The 22,534-nt window shown below is 41.4% G+C and overlaps 1 protein-coding gene across 1 annotated transcript in view; it reads right to left on the reverse strand.

The window, feature by feature from the left end:
• ago3a (argonaute RISC catalytic component 3a) overlaps positions 1–19,924 on the reverse strand; it is a 33,336-nt gene extending 13,412 nt beyond the window's left edge. The window contains exons 1-5 of the mRNA XM_080471910.1: positions 19,108–19,924; positions 4,005–4,176; positions 3,546–3,666; positions 3,200–3,408; positions 2,251–2,387 (exon numbers count right to left, since the gene is read on the reverse strand). Of these exons, the coding sequence (XP_080328036.1) occupies positions 2,251–2,387; positions 3,200–3,408; positions 3,546–3,666; positions 4,005–4,176; positions 19,108–19,126 (658 nt within the window). The 5' untranslated portion in view covers positions 19,127–19,924. The remainder of the gene's footprint in view (positions 1–2,250; positions 2,388–3,199; positions 3,409–3,545; positions 3,667–4,004; positions 4,177–19,107) is intronic.
• Between the last annotated feature and the right edge of the window lie 2,610 nt (positions 19,925–22,534).

The following is a 22,534-nucleotide window of genomic DNA, read 5'->3' on the forward strand; positions in this document are numbered from 1 at the left end:
GCAAACACATCAGTGAGTGACGTGTCACAACAGGACTGACAACTGCACTGTTGACACACACTCCTGCCCAAAAGCTTTCAGTGGACCGGAAGTGACATCACTTCCACACACGGGTATTGTTTGTGTGCATGGTTCATAAAAGTGTGTGTCTCACTATGTAAATACAAAAATTCAAAAAAGGTCTCAAATGATAGATCCACATTTCATTCCACATGACAGAGAAAATGGGAGGCAGTGTTTGTTGTATTCGCGCTCTTGTGTTTAGATGGGCTTACAAGTCGCCTCTACACAATCACACACACAACCGGGGTTCTGGTTTGCCCATAGAGAGCCGACAAGAGATTTGAGGCGGCAAACTGATTACCAAAGGATGAGAGGGCGGGAAAATGAAACAAAGAGAGAAACAGAGAATGGAGAGGCAAAGACGGAGAGAGCGAGAAAGAGGCTTCAAGCTCTAGGAGCCAAACAAAAGCCGTCTCAAGGAAATGCTCCACGCAGCTACCCTCATGACCCCCAGAAACACCCACAACTCTCACTCACGCCAGCACGGCTACACACATACACACACAAGCTGGCCTCTGTCTCCACAGCAACTAACTAGTCAGTTCTCATCCAGCCAAGCACCCACCTTCCTCCATGTTACACACACACACACACACACACACACACACACACACACACACACACACACACACACACACACACACACACACACACACACACACACACACACACACACACACACACACACACACACACACACACACACACACACACACACACACACACACACACACACACACACACACACACACAGACACTTTCTCTCCTGTCAGCAGCAGACTTGGGCTCCAGCAGCCTCCTGCAGCGTGCATATGGAAAAAACACGTTTCCTGCCATCCTTTCTGTCATGTTTGCCACAAATATCAACAGATCACAACTGTGGTGCACCTTTGAGCTTATGAAACTAGACTTCCTCAACAATCATCAGGCTCAACATGGAGCCAATTACCCAACAGGATCTTGAAGCGCTCCCAAACGAGAAAGATCTGTACCAGAAGACCAGCCTCATTCCTAACAAATTAAACAGGTGGGTCTACAAATAGTTATTGCACAAAGTCAACAATTGTATTAGGTAAGTGAGTTTTTGGCAACCAGTACAAGCTTTACGAAAAGCTCACGAGGTATACAACTGTCGTATTTGTCAGATACTTTCAGATCACATACAATAAAAAGTTTTTTTTTTTTTTTTTTTTAAATAGCCAAATATACAATTGTTTTGGCATTGCTGGGCACTCAAGAAAAATGAAAAAAACATTTAATTTACATGAACATCCACTCATCGCCAAAAACTGACTCCTGCTTATACCCTATCAGCTCATATCCAGTTGGTGCCGCCCTCACTCCTCCTCACTGCCAATCACTTCAGCAGTTTATTTGCACAGCTGCATTGGCACCGCAACAAACTTGACGGCTCGGTTGGAAGAAATTAAGTGGACATGGTGAACAGAGTAAAAAAAAAAGTACTAGTAGAGAGTAGACAGACTGGTAGCAGCCCTGACCATAGTAGTTTATGGCCCAGACGGAGAGTTCAACACTGTTTCAAATTTCATAATGTCACCATAACTAAAATATGGATGGAGCAGTGGTTCTGCAAAAGAGGCACTCGTGTCTATGTGGTTGTGTTTAATTGCGTGACAATGAAAAAAGCAGATGTTTCATTTAAATGGACAGGTAAGTTTCCAAAAGCACTGAACTTGCAGATAATTTTTCAAGTTGCTTTCATATTTAATATAGTTGTCAAAGTATGATTATTTTAAAGCAACAGTATAATATTTCTTCATTTCCTATCTGGCAACAGCGCTCCTCAATGAAGGGAAGGCCATAAAAAGGTCCTGTAGGCCTTTGCTCAAGTTCAAGAATATGGCTCTCTCGTGAGCAACTCTGCCAGGTTAGATTAATGTTAAACACAGCTATTAATTTCCCTCAAACAAAACATCAATGAAAGAAAACTGATTGCGCGCAATTCTCTAAAAATAGCCTGAATCATGGGGGCTCCATCTCGATCTGATCTGTTTAATTATTAAAATCTCATTTCCCAGCTGTGACAGGGGAACATTGAAATCAATTTCTGCATGGCTGTGTGAAAAGACTGTATTTTATTATTAGAAAAAAAAAAAAAAACACTGGAAATGCAGTGTTTGTCTGAAATGACCCCAATATAAACTGCATGCAACAGTTGATTCTCACCATCAATGTTGAGCATCATCTTCCACATGGCAGGGCGCACAGATTGATGAAAGCCAAACCAGACCTCCCTCCCGCCTCCCAGAGGATGGTCATAGCCCTCTGGAGCTGAGAAAAAGGATCGACCCACTGGAGTGTATCTGGATGGAAATTTAAAAAAAAAAAGAAAAAGAAAAGAAAAGAGTGATCATAAGTCAAAATAGATTAAAAAAAAAATGAAGATGAAAATAATAAAACTTATAAAGGTTTGCAAGTATAAAGGGGTGCATGGCATGGTTAGAAGATAAAGATAGATGACACATCATGAACTGAGTTGGTTGGTCAGTTTCTGTTAACAAAGCAGCACACTGAGCTGCTCTTGGATGCGGCCTGAACATAAATCTGTAAAAGGAGAGAGCAGTGACATCCCCACAGATGATCTACCTTATATTACCCCGCTTAAAAGACACATTATTCTCAATAGGGGACATTTCTCCATATGAATTTTAGACTGACATTGTGCCACGATGCCACTGAAACACTGACGTCCCTGCACCTGTGCACAGAGCCAAATGAAAAGTGTTGATATTACTACTTTTTAATAAAGCTTGGAAAAAGGTTTTCATTAAAGCTCTGCCAATATAGTGTTGGATCGTGCTGCTGCAGAGTGTTAGGATGGTGCTACAGGGCTGTATGAGCACCCATCCATGCTGGGTTTGATTTCCGCTGAGATCAGAATGCTGATATTGGCGTGGCTAAGACAACACAAATATAAAGTCTTTACTACGTGTGTCAGAGAGACCCTATTCACAGCTTGCTTGATTTTTTTTTATAATGCCTTTTGTAAGATGACATAAAACAGAGAAATGAAGTATGGCAGTTCTTTTTGGTGGTAGGAGTGAGAATACATCTGATTATTATGCATCAATTACTCATCAATAATGTAAAGAGTGAATGACAGATAGCAGCTCACTTCATGGAGGGCAGGTGTCGCAGCACCACGTCGACTGCATGCACGGGGTTTGTGCTGATGGGCTTGTCCAGCTCGAGGGGCTCAGGCATACTGCGGCCAGTCAGCACCTCGTGGAGCAGGTGCCAGCTGACCAGGGACACAAACTTGATGGAAACTTTAAAGGGGCGATCTTTCCCTCCCTCACCTGGAAGAGTGACATCCAGATCCACCTGTGGTAGATTACCAGATGAGAGCAAATACGGTTGAAATGATGTATTACACAATGAGTGTAGGTGCAAATGTGTAATTAGTTCCAGCAAGTTTTATTATAATGTATTTCTGTGCGGTTTTTTTTCCCATGGCTCACCCCAGTGGGTGCCACAGGTAGCGGGTTGGCTGTGTAGAGACTCCTCTTTCCATCGTAGACTGGCCTGCGATCCCCAAAGATTGTCACCTTGAAGTGCTGCACCATTGAGTCAACCACCTCCCTGCACAGACAGATGTTCAGTTATACTGCAACCTGTGAAATACTGACATGTTGGACTCGCCACACAATACTTGAGCTGCCAAATCAACAATCATCACCAATCAAATGAGCCCATCTGTGAATCAGAAGTCATGCACTGCACCCAAACTATGTTAAATGTGTCCGTCAACAACCATTTATCATCTGACAACTCACTGGATTTGCGTGTACTCGCCCGCTTTAACATGAGCTGTATAAAAAATATTCATCTCTAAACTATATATACACACACACACATATCCATATATATATATATATATATATATATATATATATATATATGAACAGAGCCATGCCTACCTGTTGACTCTTCGTGGGCACTTGTCAGGCTTGATGTCCACCTCGTAGAGGTAGACATCCATCTTGGGGATCTCCACCTGGAAGCAGTTGGCCAGCAGCTTGATTGGCTTCCCCATGGTGCCATAGCCAGGCCGCCGTGGCATGGAGAACAGGGACTGGGCCCCAACGGCTCCTGAAGGAGAACAATAGGAATAGATTTAAAATGTTGCACCTCAGGACTTTCAAGGTGAGAATGTGCACAACACCTCCAACTAGCTGGTCAAACTAGATTTCCTGCCTTGTAGTGGAGATGGATCTGGTAATGTGTGTTTGTAAATATAGACCAGAGTGAGACACCATGAGGACAGGCTTAACGTTGATTCACAAAGAAAATAAATACACAGTCACACTAAAAGCGACATTCAGGCCCGAAAAAACCCACAAACCTAAAGCTTCTAGTCTAAACAAATCACTATACTGACATCAACTGACGCTGAATAACATGAAAACATTAAAGAATATTCATGTGTATAGTGTAATTTACTTTTCAAAAGTACGTTTTCTTTTTTTTTTTCCATCTCTCCCTGTTGCAAGAGCAAAAACTGTTCTGACTCCGAAGGGTCTCAATCACATCATATGGTGTGCCCAAGCTGCCGAACAGGACAAGGAAAAAAAAAAGAAAAAAAAAGTACATTTTCTGATGGCATGATAATAATATCCTCACCATTCTTTGTAAAACTAGTTAATCCAGATGTGTCCAACTCATTTATTTCCGTTTAAGGGCCGTGTAAAACCTTGTTTGAGCTCAATGAGGCTGGACACAGCAAGATCACATCATAAAAAAATATGAATATTGACAAATCCAAGTTTTTCCCCATAGTTTTAATGCACAAAACTGAGTATATTCTGAAAATGCTAAACGAAACCCTCCAACAAAATGTAACAAAAAATGACCTCATACTTTTACTATTACTCTAAGAAAATGCGTGCAAGTGTTTCCCTCCAGAATGTTGGAAAAAGCTTGTCGTTTAAACGGCTGCAGGATTTCTGCAGCCTTCATCATGGATGTTTTTACAAAGTTACCCTCACAGTATGGTTTTCATATTAAAACTATTCTCTGTAAACACAGAAAACCTGAACGCACAGGGAGACTATGTCGATGCTTGCCGTGTGATGAAATAACGAACCACAACAATATTGCACACAATTCCGGTCTTTGTCATTTTTACACTATGCAAGCTCATTCTGTGGACCAGATTGACCCTTTTTGAGCGAGCAGCTTTGGCCAGGGGCCTTGTGTTTGAAACTCGTTCTACAATTTTACTCTCAAATATCACTATTGGCATAAAACATAAAAAAAAAAATTGGACAGGGGAGCTAAACTGAATGTCACTGGATGATTTAAAACCATACAAAACTACAAGAACTTTGCTCGCAATGACTGGTTGAGAAAGGGCACACTGTAAAATAGACAATCACTGGCAGATTACAAAAATAATTCACAAAAAGTTCAAAATGTCAAGATAAGCTTGTGTATAGTGGAAACGCCAAAGATCAACACATCTGAATTTTGACATTTTAAACGCCGTACAGCGATAACTCAGTAATTTCATCTGACCTTTGGAGGGAAAGCACAGAGATGACACAGATTTATCAAGGGAATGAAGACAGTTTGAAAATGAATACCAAAAGGCCATGATTAAACAAACATACACACCGTCAGGACTCTACGTGCGTTAATACGTGCTGTAAGCAAACAACTCCAGACTGGCATATTTAATATACTGTATAAGCATCTGAATCAGCAAATGAAGGAATCTTGAATCAATAAAACACATTTATGATACAGGACAGGCGCTGACAATACAGCAATTCTGTCATCCTAGTAATAGTACACGTATAATCGTAAAAACACCCAAGCAGAACATTCGGAGTTTGTCAGAAATGATTTTCCCTGAAATTATCACATTTTATAATAATAAAGGGTTAAGAAATGTCCTTCTCAAGATGTGAGAAACTTTCCATTTTATTTGCAGATGATGCAACATCTTACTTTTTAGTGACCAGGGGGAAACAGTCCAAACACACTGATGATAAAAACAATCTGTCGCGCACGCACGCACGCACGCACACGCAGGCAGGAACACACACACACACACACACACACACACACACACACACACACACACACACACACACACACACGCACACACACACGCACACACACACGCGCACACACACGCGCACACACACGCGCACACACACACACACACACACACACACACACACACACACACACACGGTTTTGGGATTATTACACAATACAGAGCAACAATTCTGAATGTGGTCTAGTAGGAACACAAAAGCCAAAAGAGCAAAGTGAACTTCTGCATGACAAAGTTCACACATTTGCTCTAAAAAAAACTGTACTGCTGCACATGTGCTGTCGCTACGACCAGGAGATGTCTAAGACCTGAGTCACTTTGATCCAGAAACAGAGCTTATGTTCAGTCTAACGTGCCACACTCATGTTCGGGCTATTTTTGGTGCCTTCCACGTCACAATCGACAAAACAAAAGACCTCGATGACATGCTATTACAATGTTTGGATTAACCTATGATGAAATTGTGCAGTTGGTTATTGTACGACAACAGTGGGTTTTACACAAAAGCTAATGACTTGGCAAGTGTTTCTTTTTGCCTCCCCATTCAACCTACACGATTCATTTTAAGTTTCTTCTTCACTACAAGCCGCAACCCATAAAAAAAAACCAAACTGCTCCAATGTGTCATTGATAAATGAGACTCATGCTGGAGTGTGATTCATCATCCATTTGAGTCATAGGCTCACATATGTGGGTGAAGCCGAGGTTGAGGGCCCCGCTGAAGGGAAGTTTGGAGAAAACCACCCCACAACAGAACAGAAACCTTCTGTGAGGTATCAGCCGACAACATGAGCTTGTTTATTTACAGTTGGGGCTTTGGAAGTCAGTGCTTTTTTTTTCTTCTTCTGCCCTGCTCCTGTTTTTCAGCTTCCCCTTTGGTGGGCTGTGCAGTGAAGGCGAGCGGGGTTGATGGAGGGTGAAGGCCTCTTGTTTGAAAAAGCCTGCTGGGATTAAAAAAAAAATTCTCCAAAAGAGAGGAAAGTCTGGAATTCCTGCCACGGCCGTCTCTCGCACACTAGACTTTGTGCACACAAAACTTTGTTATGGTAATTCCCCTGGGGGCCCTCAGTGAAACCTGTGGGGTAATCCCAATTTCACACACTACAGTGACAAAAAGAAGGCGGACAGACACTGTGGTAAGTCTTCATCTCAGAAAAAAGTTGTCCTTAGTCATTCTGGCTTTTAAAAACAGAAGTCACTTGAGAAGTCCTGGAATAGAGACGTCAACGGAGACGTCATTACTTTTCTTCCGCACCGTGATGTCCTGCTGAAGTTGGCAATGAGGAAGATAGCAGGGCGTGGCAGGATTATGGAACGGGCAGGGTTCGTGTTTTCCAGCTTTCATGTGCCTCTAGAACTGGCCACCATTCAATGTGAGTCACAGAACCACCACAGGCAGAGAAACACACGTTGGAGCATCCTGTTTCTGAATGAACTGAACTATAGCGGCAATGCTGGTGGAGTCACAGCAACAACGAAAAAAAGATGTGGGTTCTGGTATTTCACCAATGAGTGCATTAAGCAAATCACACAAGCACTTTCTCTTTGTTTTCACATGAAAATCCCAGAGACGCGTACAGTAATAGCTCAGACACAAATATGATGACTTCCACTGTATTTCCCCTATTACGAAGACAGTTACTATTTTGGGCATTTTGCACAGACACATGTCTGCATGGGTTTTCTGGATGTTCTATCAACGTGACAAAACAGTCGATTTTTATCATTAAGAAACTACTCTTGACAGTGCACAAACCCCCCCCCAAAAAAAAGAAAAGCCCCACAGCACAAAATTTCCTACCACCCGCTGCTGTGACTTCGTGTAGAGGTTGGCAACTTCACAAGATACAAGATGCGAAGGGGCATTAAAAAAAACAACTCGTGTCACTCGAATCACAACACAGGGAGCGTCACTGTGGTATTTGGCTCGCCTGCCTCTGCATTCTTTGGCTTCCTGCAAGCCCTGCAGATGAAATGTTTTGAGATGTTGGAATATTTAGGGGCCCTGAGTAGTGACGGTTTCAAGGAGATCATTTAGTTTCCCTTGCACATTTCTTCCCGAGGCTTACGCCTCACAATAACAACATGACAGTCACATATTACGCGACAAACAGTCGTTAATAACATCGGTCTGTGTTGTGTGTTGATGATTTTGGAATTTTGTACAGTTATGACAAGGCATGACAATTCCAATTTCTACTTTCAGTCAATGCTTTAAATATGAGAACTTTACAGTTTTTAATAATGATTTTCAAAATGTGAATACTATCCATATCCAAACAAAGACCTACTGTAAGTCGTATGTAATATACAGTAAGTAGATTATTTGCAAATAACTCATGATATTGTAGCACAGTAGTGTTCAGTAGTGTACAAGATAAACTGGAAAAAAATAATTGTGTGACTTACTAGAATCTAGTAAGAAATAAAATCTTTAAGTTGTGAATCAATGTGTGTTTATAGGTCTTACAATAGCCTCTGATAAGACCCCAGGGCAGAAACATTCACTTTCCCAGTGCCCTAGAAAGAGTAAAAAGCATGATCAAAAGAGAACAAAGAACCTAACTCGTGATCAGGTTGAAGAACTTGCAATATTTGCCATTTCACAAAGCTAAATTTGGTTTTCCAGTGAGGCCAATATGCAGCAACCACTTTGGAGAAAAAGAAACAGCTTAATAGAATCGACTTTGACCACAGCATTCATCTGTGGTGATTACTGCTTGCTGTGAATGCTGATGGGGCCTTACGACATCACGCGGACGGCAGGCAACCCGCTGAGAAGCTGGAAATCATGTCAGACAAATGTGTTCTGCCACATTTTCTGAATACCCACCACAACCCTTCAGGAGCACATCAAGCAGCTCCCCCGCCATCCGTTCAGTCCAGACAAAAACCAGAGTGGTGGGAGGGAGGCAACGCATTACTGAAAGAAACTGATGTTAAAGACATGTAAGCAACGTTAGCGCTATATGATGACTAAGAACTAAAGAGCCACTCTCTGACACGGCTGGTTGTGTGGGATGTTGTACAAACCCTGACACACAAACAATGTTCCACGAGTTTACAGGAACTTCTCCAAATCTGCAAGTCTACACACAAAACACTAATCATGAACACGTGGATCAAAACGCCCCCGACCGCTGCTGGATGACGTGTAACAGTTGGCCACGGCAGAGTGAAAACTTGCCCACAAATCACACAATTAGATGCATATTGACCTTTTGTGCAAAGAGGCTTTTAAGAAACCTCGCCTTGTTCAGTTGAAAAACTGTGTGTATGTGTGTCTGTGTGTGTTTTCTATAATTACAGGAAGGACAAGCCTTAACAAACAGAAGAGGGGAGATGTAATCCTCCCCCATCTATCTGTATGTTCTCATTTTCTCAGCCTGTGCATTCACATTCAGTGGTAACACATGACCCAATAACTCCAAGCAAACATGTCCTCATCCTCGGCTTACATTAACTCCAGGGCTGGATTTTATTGGAATTGTAACAATGCTACAATTCACTGTATACTAGGGTTTGTTTGTTTTTTTAAAAGGGTGGGGGGACAAGCTCCCCTTCATGTTCTTTTAATCTGGAATATCTTAATCTGATTCTGCTGTAACTGATATACGTATGAGTTTGCACTGAAGCATATTTCGATATTTTGATTAATCCCCCATTAAAATAAGTTTACCAAGTCATTATTATACCTATGCAATAGCATATAAAGAGTCTGTGCATTCAAACAAAACCTCACTTTTTACCTTACAAAACCTTACCTTTTAGTAAGCGAGCTCTACAAAACCACTAAAACACGCAGTGTACGTTCACAATCGAGGAAAATATGACCATATGCACAAATACAAACTGCTTGTTGCTTTGCTCAAACTGTTCCGATGGCAATCTGGCTTTTTTCTCGAGTATAAAATGTACAGTAAATCTATTTTAACTGCAGACACGCTACTGAAACAAAATCCGTTTTAGTGCTGTCAATAGGCTGACTACTTTCTTGGCCAAACAGAATCTATGTTTTGATTAACTGCAACACTGCAGGCCCTTACGATGGCTCATTACGGTTCTCAGTTTCAGTGAGCAGCCGCCATGGTCAGCTTGAATTCATATCATTTACACTGTACTCTAAATGTAACACAGTTCTGTGGCAGGAATACTGTATCAGCCTATTCCTGAGAGTCCCTGCAATATAACTCGCTTTCCAGCAGCCCATCAGCATGCCCGATATACTCCAAACGCTGGTATTCTTGCCAGGTTCCTCCTGAACACAGCTTCAGTTTTGTACTGGTCAGCTGGCCTACATACGAACACATCCAGCATGTTTTGTTTGTCAATCAGCTCTAAACAAGACAGTCTGAGAGGTGAAGTCCGCTCATATACACTTTTTTGGTCCATGTATAACTTCCATTCCCAAAATGTGAAGTACCTGCTTCGCACAAGTTACATAAGTCGCTCATTGACTTCTATACATAGGCACCAGAGTAGTTGGCAACACAAGGATTCTGGTGTCAAATTACGAGCACTGATGCAGCATGTTTGCACCGTTGACGACTGATTCAGCGAGGGAGAAGCAGAGATAGCAGCTGAAACCAGACAGAGGGTGAATAATAGGACTTCATACAGGACCAGTAAAAGATAAATGGTAATGTTTTCAGACTGTCAATTATTGAAAGCTATGCTTGTTGTTCCAGATTTAGGCATGACAACACCTTTTTTTAAAGCGTCCAAACTCCAGCCATCAGACATGGAACATGCCAATGAAGATTAAAATGTTTTTGGTGCATATTTTCTAATATAAAGCTACCCAAAGTTCATTAAAGCATACTGGTGACGAGACCTTACATCTAGTTTTCACTACGTAGTGACATTAAGAGCAAACAAATCTGTAATTATAAACAAGCTGAAGAGGTTTCTTTTGGTCACTGACAAATATGTGGCAAGGGTAAGGGTGGAGTTGAGTTTTATTGATTGTAAACAAAGCCGAGTCATAAAATCGGCCAGGGTGGCATTAGCGATTCACCAAACTGCACATGACGTAAATAAACATCATGTAAACCACCAACAACTGAGATGCCTTTTTTTTATTTATTTTTTTTTAATATGGATGTTTAGCAGAAACATATCTGCAATGTGAACTCATTCCACTCCACTGCTCTGCAACACAACATATTCACACTGTACACAGCGGGCTGGGAGCCAGAATAAGTAGATGGTGAGAAGCTAGGCTGACATCCAGTCCCTGCTAACCCCCTGGGCCATCCCCCCCCCCCCACCACCACCACCACCACCACCAATATACAAATGTCCACACACACACACACACACACACACACACACACACACACACACACACACACACACACACACACACACACAATACAGCTGTTGTATTTCTAATCCAGAGAGGTCTGAGCTGTGGGAACAGGGCGAGTGCTCAGTGGCCTGGCACAATGGCGTCAGTCACAGCAGGCAGAACCTACAAATACACACACACACTCACACACACTCACAGACATGCACAGGAGAACCGATAGCTGGCAGGGGAAGGATTGATACACGTCACACGCAGTTAAGACTCCTCGCTTGCGTTCCCCTCATTAACCTCAAGAGTGTTGCATCTGGCACCCGATGGAGCCGCTGCCACCCTCGAGCACAGATAAACACCAGCAGGTCGCGGCATACCGACACCCTGACAAGGACATGATCCGTCAAAGTAACATTTCAAAACATCAGAATACCCTTCAGAACCAACCTCAGGATTACATAGAAAACGAACATTTAGTGGAGAGTTTGGAGGGGTTAAAAATCATCTGGAGCTGGAAGCCTGGTCTGACTCAGCGCCAATGGGAAGGGCCCAGCTGCCTTGCATGTAAAAGATGAATGGATACACACTCAGTATACATTCATACACAAAGTACCAGCTCTGTTATACTGATTATTACTTATTCAGACAGGTTAAAAGGAGCCCTCTGTCCTGCTCGTCCAGCTTGAGTGGAACAGTGGACGAAGGCCAGGGAATGTTGACTTTCACTGTTGACTTAGGCAGCATGATGCTCCGTCACGACGATGATTTACATACACACTAATAAATTGAATACCAAAACAAGGCAACACTTAATAGCATGTCAACATCTCAACGAGAAACATTAGAAGGATCAACCCCCCCCCAAAAAAGGGTTTTTACAGTAATGACAGTTACGTTTGTTTACAGAGGGTTTGGTTGATGTGATGCAGACGCCACAGTCCTTACATTAGCTGCGTCTACTAAATCATTTTTTGTCAATCAAATTGTGGGATCAGATTGTCCCATTTACCAGAATACTAAATAAAGTGGACCGGTTGATGAGGGGGTTCATATACACCAAGAATATTGTCCAAATCAGTGAGTGGATCAGTTCTATAATGCTCTTCAGTGTGACATTGGCATGTCTGCGGCATGCTGCAAATGATCCAATAATCCGCTTTACAGGAAAGTCTTCCAGTAATGAAGATGAATATGTTAGGTAGATTGATGAAGCTTATTCTGTTTCTTTAAAAACTACACCACCAAATAAAGTGTCTCCTTCAAAGATCAGAAAAAGATGAGCAAAGAGCCCATTAAAGACAGAAGTGGCAATGTTGTGGTAGCAATTAGTCCTGTCCAATTAGCCCAATGCAGTTTTTCTCAGAACACCACGTATGGCACCTCATGAGGAAACACTACATATCAGCAAAGTGGCAAAGGTCAGAGTGGGATGCAATCTGATGTTACATTAATAAGAACTATTGTATAATCGAATCATGACCAGTGTTTCATGTCCCACCTCCAAATGAAATTTTAATCAGATGATGTCAATCGAATCAGATTTTCTTGTTTATGTGATGGGGAATTGAAGCAGCCTTATTTCTGATTATAATTACTTATATTTACAGTCCATGTAGCCATAACTGCTAACACAATAAAAATCTGATTTTACAGTCAGAGCAGTAAAAATGAGCAGTAACATGTTTTGGAGAACAATAGTTAATTCTTTGACTGCATTACATTAATATTAGGGTCATTTTCTATATATATTGTAAGCGTACATATAGAAAGGGTAACCCATTTGAAATGGCTAGGACACAACGTGTTGCAAAACAAGCACTTTTATTAAACTTCATCTAAGTATAAAAGAAACTCTCTTCTTCTGTTAAAGGTTACAGACAAATTCAAGAAATTCTCTTGTTACATGACCCATGCAATTGTGTTCCAACAGACTGACAGCCACAAGTGACATATAAATGCATTGGCGGATGGGTGAAAGGAAGAACATCACTAGCCTGTGAAAAAAATCTCCTTTGGTTTTGGGTGTTGCTCTGAATCCTCAATACCAAAGCGAAAAATGAACACGTTTTTGTTACAGGAATCAAGACGTATGTAAATCAGAGCTCATGACGCGTTTGGCAAACTTAAGTGATTAGCTAAAGCAGCAAATGAAACTACTTTTTATGCCTCAGACTCCCTCCTGCCCTCCACCGAGCCCTCAAACAAAACACACCGACTACCAGATCTATGTCGCTCACTTCCTGTCAGCCTACAGTCTCCGCTGAAAATGAGCCCCTTTCGGCGCCCCCAAAAAACAGATTACAGAAAGGGTAACGGCAAAGAGAGGAGGATGTGGAAAAGAACCGTGGTCTGGCTGCTCGGGCTTCTAATCTCTGTGACACATCACAACCTCCAGCCTTCCTTCACTTCCTCTCCCTCCTCCTACTCCTCCTCCTCTGTATCCCCCCGTCTCCCACACACATGCTCTCACACTCCATCCCTCGACTTTTCTCTTGATCCATCCAGCCCACTGGCAAGAATTTGCTGCAAACCTTACACATGTGTTAACCAAAACAGCAGGCTCCCAGTCCAATGCACTACCAAATGACTAATGCAGTGTCTGTGTGTGTGTGTGTGTGTGTGTGTGTGTGTGTGTGTGTGTGTGTGTGTGTGTGTGTGTGGAGAACAATAAGATAAAAAAAACAGTGGAAAATATTCTAGAGGGCTGATGAGGACGACACACTGGTTGGTTTTCACATTGTCCCAAAAAAAAAAACATTCTCTTATAATTTAATAATCTTAAATTAAATATAAACATGCATCTTGAGTGGATACATAACAAACAGCCCCAGTTTTTAAGGCTGATCGAAGCCTGGTTTTTTTTTTTTTTTAATGGCCTCAAATTAAAACCATAAGCCTTATTTGCTCAAGAAAATCTGACATGAACTTTAATTTCCTAAAGATTGATACAATTATACACTTGAGTGAGTGAATACTGGCTGTTTGGACCAATTGTGGTAATCAACAGCATCCAAGACACCAATCAATGATTCTAATAAAGAGGAAAATGTAAACAAAATTTCCAAAAATCAAAGTCTATCACAGGAACGCTTCAATTGATTTCCCACAGACATTTTATCAGCCGCTCCTTGCAAATCCTCAGACTAAAGATTTTTTATTTAAAAACATTGAGAAACTGCTCAGTTATAGCATATACTAACACAGGAGAAAATATAGACTTTTCAGGTAAACTAATAGTGAAGAGGTGGAAAAGATTTCCCTCTGACACAATGAGACTGAAGACCAACGCCGAACTGCATTCGCCATAGAAACGAACAACAATATGCCAATGGCGAGCCTTATGGGTGGCTGGAGTTTCAGACGGGGGGCTGCCCATTGTCCGCGGCTGTTTGAATGAACCCAGCATTATGAGGGGAGACTGCAAATCAAGTACTAAGCCCTCCCTCAAAGCCGACCCCACTGTCTGTACAAAATCCACAGAGAATCAACCTACAAGGAGAATGACAGGGAAGGCAGAGTTTCCCACTGGGGCACAGAGAAAGAAACAGAAGCAGTAACCAAGGAGGGGAACAGGGAGGGGTGGCAACTGTCTGTGAATCAAAAAAAAAAAAAAAAAAAGAGCGGGAAAACGCAGCAGTGTGAGACGAATGGGGGGTATGAAAAGGGTAAGGAAACTGGGCTATAGAGGATTGTTGAGAATACCCAAAAGACAAATCCTACATGAAGCCGATTTTATATTTGTCTATTGTGTTATTACAGTACACCTCCATCAGGACCGCCTTTCATACCAAGCCGAGTCATCTCCAGCCAACTCAAATCCCACCTGGTTACAGAGCGTTATGTGACAGGTGGAGGGTGGGGGGAGCCCCCCCCCTGCAGTGTTTAACACCTCCATGTATTCCAGTAAGATGCCTCTCACAGTAAGATGACGATGTTTATGGGTAATGTTTTTGCCACCTCAAGACAGCTGAAACAAAGAAAAGGAACAAGCTCTTGTAGAGTCAACTGCCATCAGTTACTCCATCATTCTAATCAGCTGGGATCGAGGACACCAAAACACTAACAAGGATGTGGCTTATGTAGTTATTTTGCAAAGGATAAAATGCACAAGAAGTAGTAGAGTATCAATCTTAAGATATCGAGAGGTCTAGGGAAGAAATATGTATTAATGTATTATTAATGCAAGGTTTTTAGCCCTAATGCTTCTAATGCTTAAAGGAGAAGAAACTCCAGTGAGGAGAATAGATATGGGTCAAACCAAGAAATGACAACAATTACTTCAAAACATAGTGTCCAAGGAAAAGCTTACAGTGTTTTGCACAATGTCAGTGCCATTATTCTGTCGTCAGAAATAGTTTTCTTTATCCTAGTTTACATTCAAAACAAGGCCAACATCTTTAGATTCTCACCTATTACGGTTAAGCATGTCAACGTCACATCAGTGGAGTGGCAAGCTGTCAGTGGGCATACTGTGGGGTTAGCACATGAAAATGGATTTGATTTGTGTGAGGCTCGAAATCCTTCAACTCATTATATCCCTGGTGCTAAGCTCTCCGTGCCACATGTGCTGCTGCCGCCGCTGCGCAGGCTAGTACCGAGTGATTGTCAGTTTGTAAGCGGGCTGTGTGATCAATTTGCATTTTCTCCCACCACTGTCCAGGCCACTGACTGGCTGATGGAGGGCCCCTTTTTATTCCTTCACCCGGGAACAGGGCTCATTGGTTGGCCTGTGGTGATTAGTGATATGAGATTGTGAACAGGCACATACAATATGAAGATCCCGCAGTTAAATTCACCTTTGTCTTACTGCAATAACGCAGCAATGTTTTCCCAAGTGAAAAGCACCAAACATAGACTCCTAACAAATCCACGAGGAGTTTGCAGTGTGCTCAGCATGGAATTGCACTTGCTGTGTTCTCACAGTGCTGTGAGAAAACACCGCTGCCTCCAGGTCTTTGTTTTTAGGACATGGATGTTGATCTGTGAGTCTGACTGGTGTGTAGTCGCAGACACATAGATTTGTGAACAGAAAATTGTCCAATAATCACAAAAGTACTCATAGTATTAATTATTATTTAACTGTTGCAACTGGTGTTTGAGGGAGTTGTCGCCAAACAAGGCCACACCAGAGTACTTAGTTAAACTTGTCATTTACCCAGAGAGAACAACAAATTTCACATATATGTCTGTCTGATAGTGCCACAAACGCCCGGATACTCGGAAAACACCTTGCACTCCCTTTGTGCTCCCAGTGCTGGGAATGGTCCCACCTGAGGGGAGTCAAGATACTAATGAGACGGTCAGCAGTAGACAGGGATCTCCTCTTGAGGGGGGAGGTGGGGGTGGGCAAGGAACCAACTGCTGTATCAAGTGTCCCTGGCTGATCACGGCTACCTACTGGAGCATTCCGTTGACGGTCACATAAGTGGAAAGCTTCCGTTACAGCTGAGACAAAGCCAGGTGGTGCAGACTGTTTAACTGCCACTATGACCAACACAGAGACCGTTTACTGGCCATGAGGTCGGAGACAATGTGAATCAGTGGAGCTAGACTGGAATTTGTCAGCATACATGATGTCACGACAGCGGGAAAAGCAGGCTCGGTTAGAAAAGAAGAAGAAAAAAATAAATCGATATTTTAAACCCTTTTGTCTTGTGTGCAAGAGAAGTATGCAGGACAAACCACTCAGGTTCAACTTACAACCACCGCTAAGATGTACCTACACATTCATTCATGATAAAAGAGTAATGTTGCAGTATTTTATTGACTATTTGTTTCTATTTAGGGTAAACATGACATAGACGTAGTTAGTTTGTGAAGGCATCTGCCAAATATGTCGAGGTCAGTCTCGGGTCAAATGCTGACCAAGACCCAGAGGCTTTGAGAGGACAGAGTTCACCTTTGGACATGCTGGATTAGAGGCAGAGGTCTTCTCTTGATCAAGGCGATACGCCAGGATTTCTTTTAGCAGGTGTTTAATGAAGCCAAAGCACGCCAGACAGTTGATGTTTAGCAGTGAAATTTGCCAACTTTTGGTTCTGAAAGCTGATTTATTAATTTTTTTTATATGAAACAATTGGGCTTTGAAATACTATTGTGCATGGATTTGTATCTCGTAAGAGGACCCATATCTCACTTTCCCATTTTCTACTCTGAAGTCTACTTTTAAATCTCTACAACCCGTCGTCCTCCGTTTGAAAAACTGAAGTCCCCAGGTTCAAAATTAAAAACATCTCTGACATCTACCTATAGATGTTGTATTGTTCTTGTAAGTGAACTTTCATTTCTGTCACGTACACAGAAGCAAAGAGCAATGGCAATAAAACTCCCACAACCTCAACCAGCAGACACATAAGGTTAATGAGGAAAATAAAACCATGTTGGTACATAGAAGATCAAAATCCACAATTGGTAGACGACCAGTAAGACTAAAAAAGAAGCTTTTTCATGACTTTTTTTTTTTTTTTTTTAACATCCACCAGCACAATCAAACCTTATTATAAGACTTATTTGATATTTTCCTTCTGATACCTGTGTAGTTTGATTCAATGAGTAATTTCACATTTTATAAGTCCTTCTGCTTTAGACATGGACTTTAGTCCTTGTTTCACACTAGGTAGGCAACTTTAAAGGGAGAATTTATTTTATACATCTATACCCAAAACTATAAATTACAGATATTAAATACACTTATTATATTACGTGTTAGTAACACATATAATAAACAATAGTTTTTGACTATAAGGAATAGATGAATGAAGGACAAATGACATATAGCCATTGGTTTTAGAAAAACAGAATGACAAACAATTTCTTGATCTTGGGCAGCCATTTTTTTTTTTTACATCAATGTCGGTTGTTGATAAAGTGTCATCTTCTTCATCTTGCATTTTTCTTATAGACTGTTTTGTCTTACTGATTTTATCGGAACACATTACTTCAATACCCTCAAAAGAACCGGCAGAGCCGCACCTTCTGAGATTCAATTGATAAAGATTTTAATGTTTATTATGTACAGACTTTTAAGTGTTAACTATATTGTTTCATGGATTTCTAGTGTATATATTTGTTTTTCTGTTGCATACAATGCACCATTGTTGTACACACAAATTCATTGTACCACCAGTTCAATGACAATAAAGCTGATCTTATATTCTAAACAACAGCAAGTTGAAGTACATGTAGATGGTAATTTGCCAACAGACTAACACTAAATTAAAGGTTGATTTAGTGTAATAAATCCTGATTCTTAGTGAGACTATAAAGCAGACGAACAATATCTTCAACATAGGTTAATATAACAATGCTCACTTCTAATCATGACATTGTATTCCTGGTGTGTTCCTCCATCAGTGGATGAGACAGATCATAATTATAGTGCTATATTGATATCTAACAGCTTAATATTCATTTCAATTTCAAGTCCCAATGGTATACTGGTGTGAGAAGTGGTTAAGAGTGAAATCACCCTCAATGTGACACGTGATGATGAAATAACCGCGGAGGCGGATGAAACTCCACGGTCACGGATCAACACTGCCGGTGTTTCGCCTCACTTTATAACATTTGTTGTTGTTGTTGTTGTTGTTTTTGGTTCGTTCCAAGAAATGAGACACAGTTCACCTGAACACAGCCGACACGTTACAGATTAACTCACCTGTAGTTCCGATTTCCATTCATGAGGTCCCTGCCCGGTTCACTTCCCGGATCACAGTTGTCAAAACGTTGGGACTCTCTTCCTCCGTTCAACCCGGTGTCTCCTTCGGCTGCGCCGAGTGGCAGAACGTCCCCTCCCCGCCAAACGCAGAAGTGGAGGAGGAGGAGGAGGAAGGGGGGCCCACTTCGGTAAGGGTCGTGTCGCCGGCAGAGAAGGGTCGTCTAACCGCCGCCTGCTCGCGGGTCAACGTATCCAATGGGATTTCAGTGCCACGGCGCCGCACGAGCCTGCTAGTTAGCCGTTAGCTCGCTAGCCCCGGCTAAGAGGGAGGAAAGTGTCAGTAACGGACGAGAGGCGCTGTCAGGAGATCATCACCGCGGGGTCGTGGAGTCCGAATTAACCCCCGTCGTGCTCTCCACATAAACCCACACGACATAAATTAGTATCCGCGGTGTTTTGAGCGAGCGTCGGGGGCAGCTGCCGTAATTAGCTCGGTGGCTTAGCTAAAGGCTGGATAGTTGGAATTCTGACAGACGACGGGCGACTTTTATCGCGTTAAAAGAAAAGAAGAAGAAAAAAAAAAAAAACTGCCGCCGTCACGGCCTGCTCTCCCCGGCAACCGAGTCCCGGACACACCGCCCTGTGTAGTCTGCGCCCCGGTGGCGGAGTGAAGCTGTCAGCGCCGCCGTGGATCCGCCGATAAGTGTGAAGATTTCCAGTCCGGTTGACAGATCAACTGTGCGGGGCTTCGGCGAGCCAGCTAAATATGGTGAAGTTGCCTTTCTGACACCGACAGGAAGAGGTGGGCTCTGTGTCCGCACACGTCAGAAGCGTCAGCTCCGCCTTCAGCTAAAGGTAAACCCCGCATTCATGAAGAAAACGCTGGATTATTATCACGCATTACCTGGTAATACACCCCGGGCCTCCAAATGTATCCGTTATATAGCAGGAATGACAAACTCACAGACTCATACAGCCCGATTCCAACTCTAGCGGGTGAAATACTTCCATATTAACCTTTAATTTCAAATTCAAATATTTATTTGCACTAAATATATTCAAGTAAAAATGATTTCTAGTAGAAATTACAGATGAAGATGGGTCCAATGTGTGTGAAACACACCACTCAACTTACAACTGAGGAATTTGAGGGGAATTCTTCTGGAATAAAGTTTATTACTCTAACAATCCTTTCTGCTTTGAGGAGCCAATTTTATTTTTTTGTTAAAAAAAAAATTTTGTGTGTGGGATTTTTGCTTTAACTGTTTGCTGATTCATTAACAAATGTCATAGCACACTATTCATGAATGCTCTGCGTGTTTTGATGTTCTTTTAGTGTACGTATTCCCAAGAAAAATCAACTGGTGCCTATGGGATAGTAGTCTTTACCATAGACATATACACACATGTGTATATGTCTATGGTCTTTACGCCTTGCCTCTTAAAGCGGAGGGCACACAGAATTAAGAAAGAACTGTTGAGCAGAATAATAAATATCTGGTGAAAATATTGTCAGTTGCAAACAAGAAAGCAATCGTGAGAAGTGAAGGTAAAGAAGCACCGCCAACAAAGAATCAGTGGCTAAAGATAGTGGAAGACATCTTCTGAATGGAAACGCTAACATATACTCAGATTTCAAGAAGTGCAGCTGGGGGGGGGGGGAAATGGAAGAAATGGACTAGACTGAAAAGGATATTGCTGGACTAATGAGCAATGTATAAACTAGGGTTGCGGTGAATAATGAAAATCATTAGTAGTTGTTGACGAGTTATTGACTAATTGTGACGGTAAATAACAAAGCTTAAATCTAAGCGATGAAGCCTGAACATTGACTTTATTTATGGCATAAAACTGCAAAAGTCCATATACAATAAGAGAACATGGTGAGTGAACTATATGGCAAGGTCGGTGGCACAACTAGGTATCATGAAAGACATTAAAATGTAAATTCGTCCCACAATGGAGACATATAAATGAAGTTCTCTCAGTAAAATAAACATAGAAGCCATATATACATTCACATGACATTTTGTTCATCACTTGACCTTGACTTGTAGAAATATGCTAATGAAATTATCCAACTTGTCAAGTAGTAGAAAATGGGTCTTCTCGTCGGGTACTGGCTATTTGTGGTCCACTATTATGACGATTCGTCCCATATTGGAGCCTCTTGCAGGCCGGTTTTGTCTCACAGACCTTATGTTTGACACCCCTGTTTGAAAACTCCTGCTTCTTTGCTGTGATCTGAATTAATCAATTTTCTGTATTCTGCATTTCAAACAGAATGATCTTGTTAAAAAAAAAAAGAGCAATAAAATGACACACAAAATGTTCTCAGGATTTAATGGGAATAAACCAAATATTTAATCCTTATTATCAAGCAGTCCCAGTAACGTAGAAGAATCTTGCTGCTGCAAGAGTGCAGGCAGAAACTACCAGGATAGATCTGATTTCTCTAGTATTGCTTTATCGTCACTGGCTTCCTCATCTCACTTCCCTCAGCTTCTCTCCCTGTGTAGACATCAAGAATGTAATAACGGACAATACCTAAGACATGCAAATAATATAATCATTTTGGCTATTTTGAATCCAATAAAGCCAATAGAGAAATAACTTGATAATAATGTAATAAAATAGTAAAACAATTTTGACAATCATGATTGAGTGAGAGTATTGAATAGTACAGTATGTCTCCTCAGTGATGAATACAATGACTATGCAATCCAATTAATAAACTTATTAAAATGTTGGCAAAATTCTATTACATAATTGGTTTGAATATTAATTACACTATTAGAATGTTATTATATGAATGGCTTTATTACACATAAAACAGACCAAATTGCTCAGTTATTAGCAGGTTCAACTTGTAAGAGCCAAAGTCTTAATACTGTATACATTCTGTGTTTTTATGTGTTGGGTTTGTGTATTTTGAACTTTTGCATCTACTTTTAAATACTTTAAGCAAGAGTTTCTATATTGTCAAGTGTGTATGTCATCTGCATATTATGTACTTTCTGGATATTTTTCTATATACTTTTAGATATTTGGACATTGTGCTTGTAAAGTTCACTTACACATAAAATCAATGTACAAATCCTGTTTTGTACCTGTGAACATGGCAAACATCTATTCTATCTACCTACGGGTATCAATAAAGTCATCTTTGAACCTTTATTCAATCCGAAGTTTGTGTCTCTCTTCCTGTCGTCTGTGCGCTCTCCTTTATCTTCTCTCTCCACCTTCCTGCAGGATCTCTGGCTGTAGAGCTGGAAGTCTGTCGTCTGTGCTTACAACCCCCACCAAGTCTTACTGTCTAATGTCACCTTGTTTGTTTGCATTTGGGTTCTTTTCTCTCTCTCTCTCTCTCTCTCTCTCTCTCTCTCTCTCTCTCTCACTGTCTTTGTGCTGTCCTTTTTTCTGTTAC

The sequence above is a fragment of the Lipophrys pholis genome (assembly GCF_963383615.2).
Source record: "Lipophrys pholis genome assembly, chromosome: 9".
NCBI lineage: Eukaryota > Metazoa > Chordata > Actinopteri > Blenniiformes > Blenniidae > Lipophrys > Lipophrys pholis.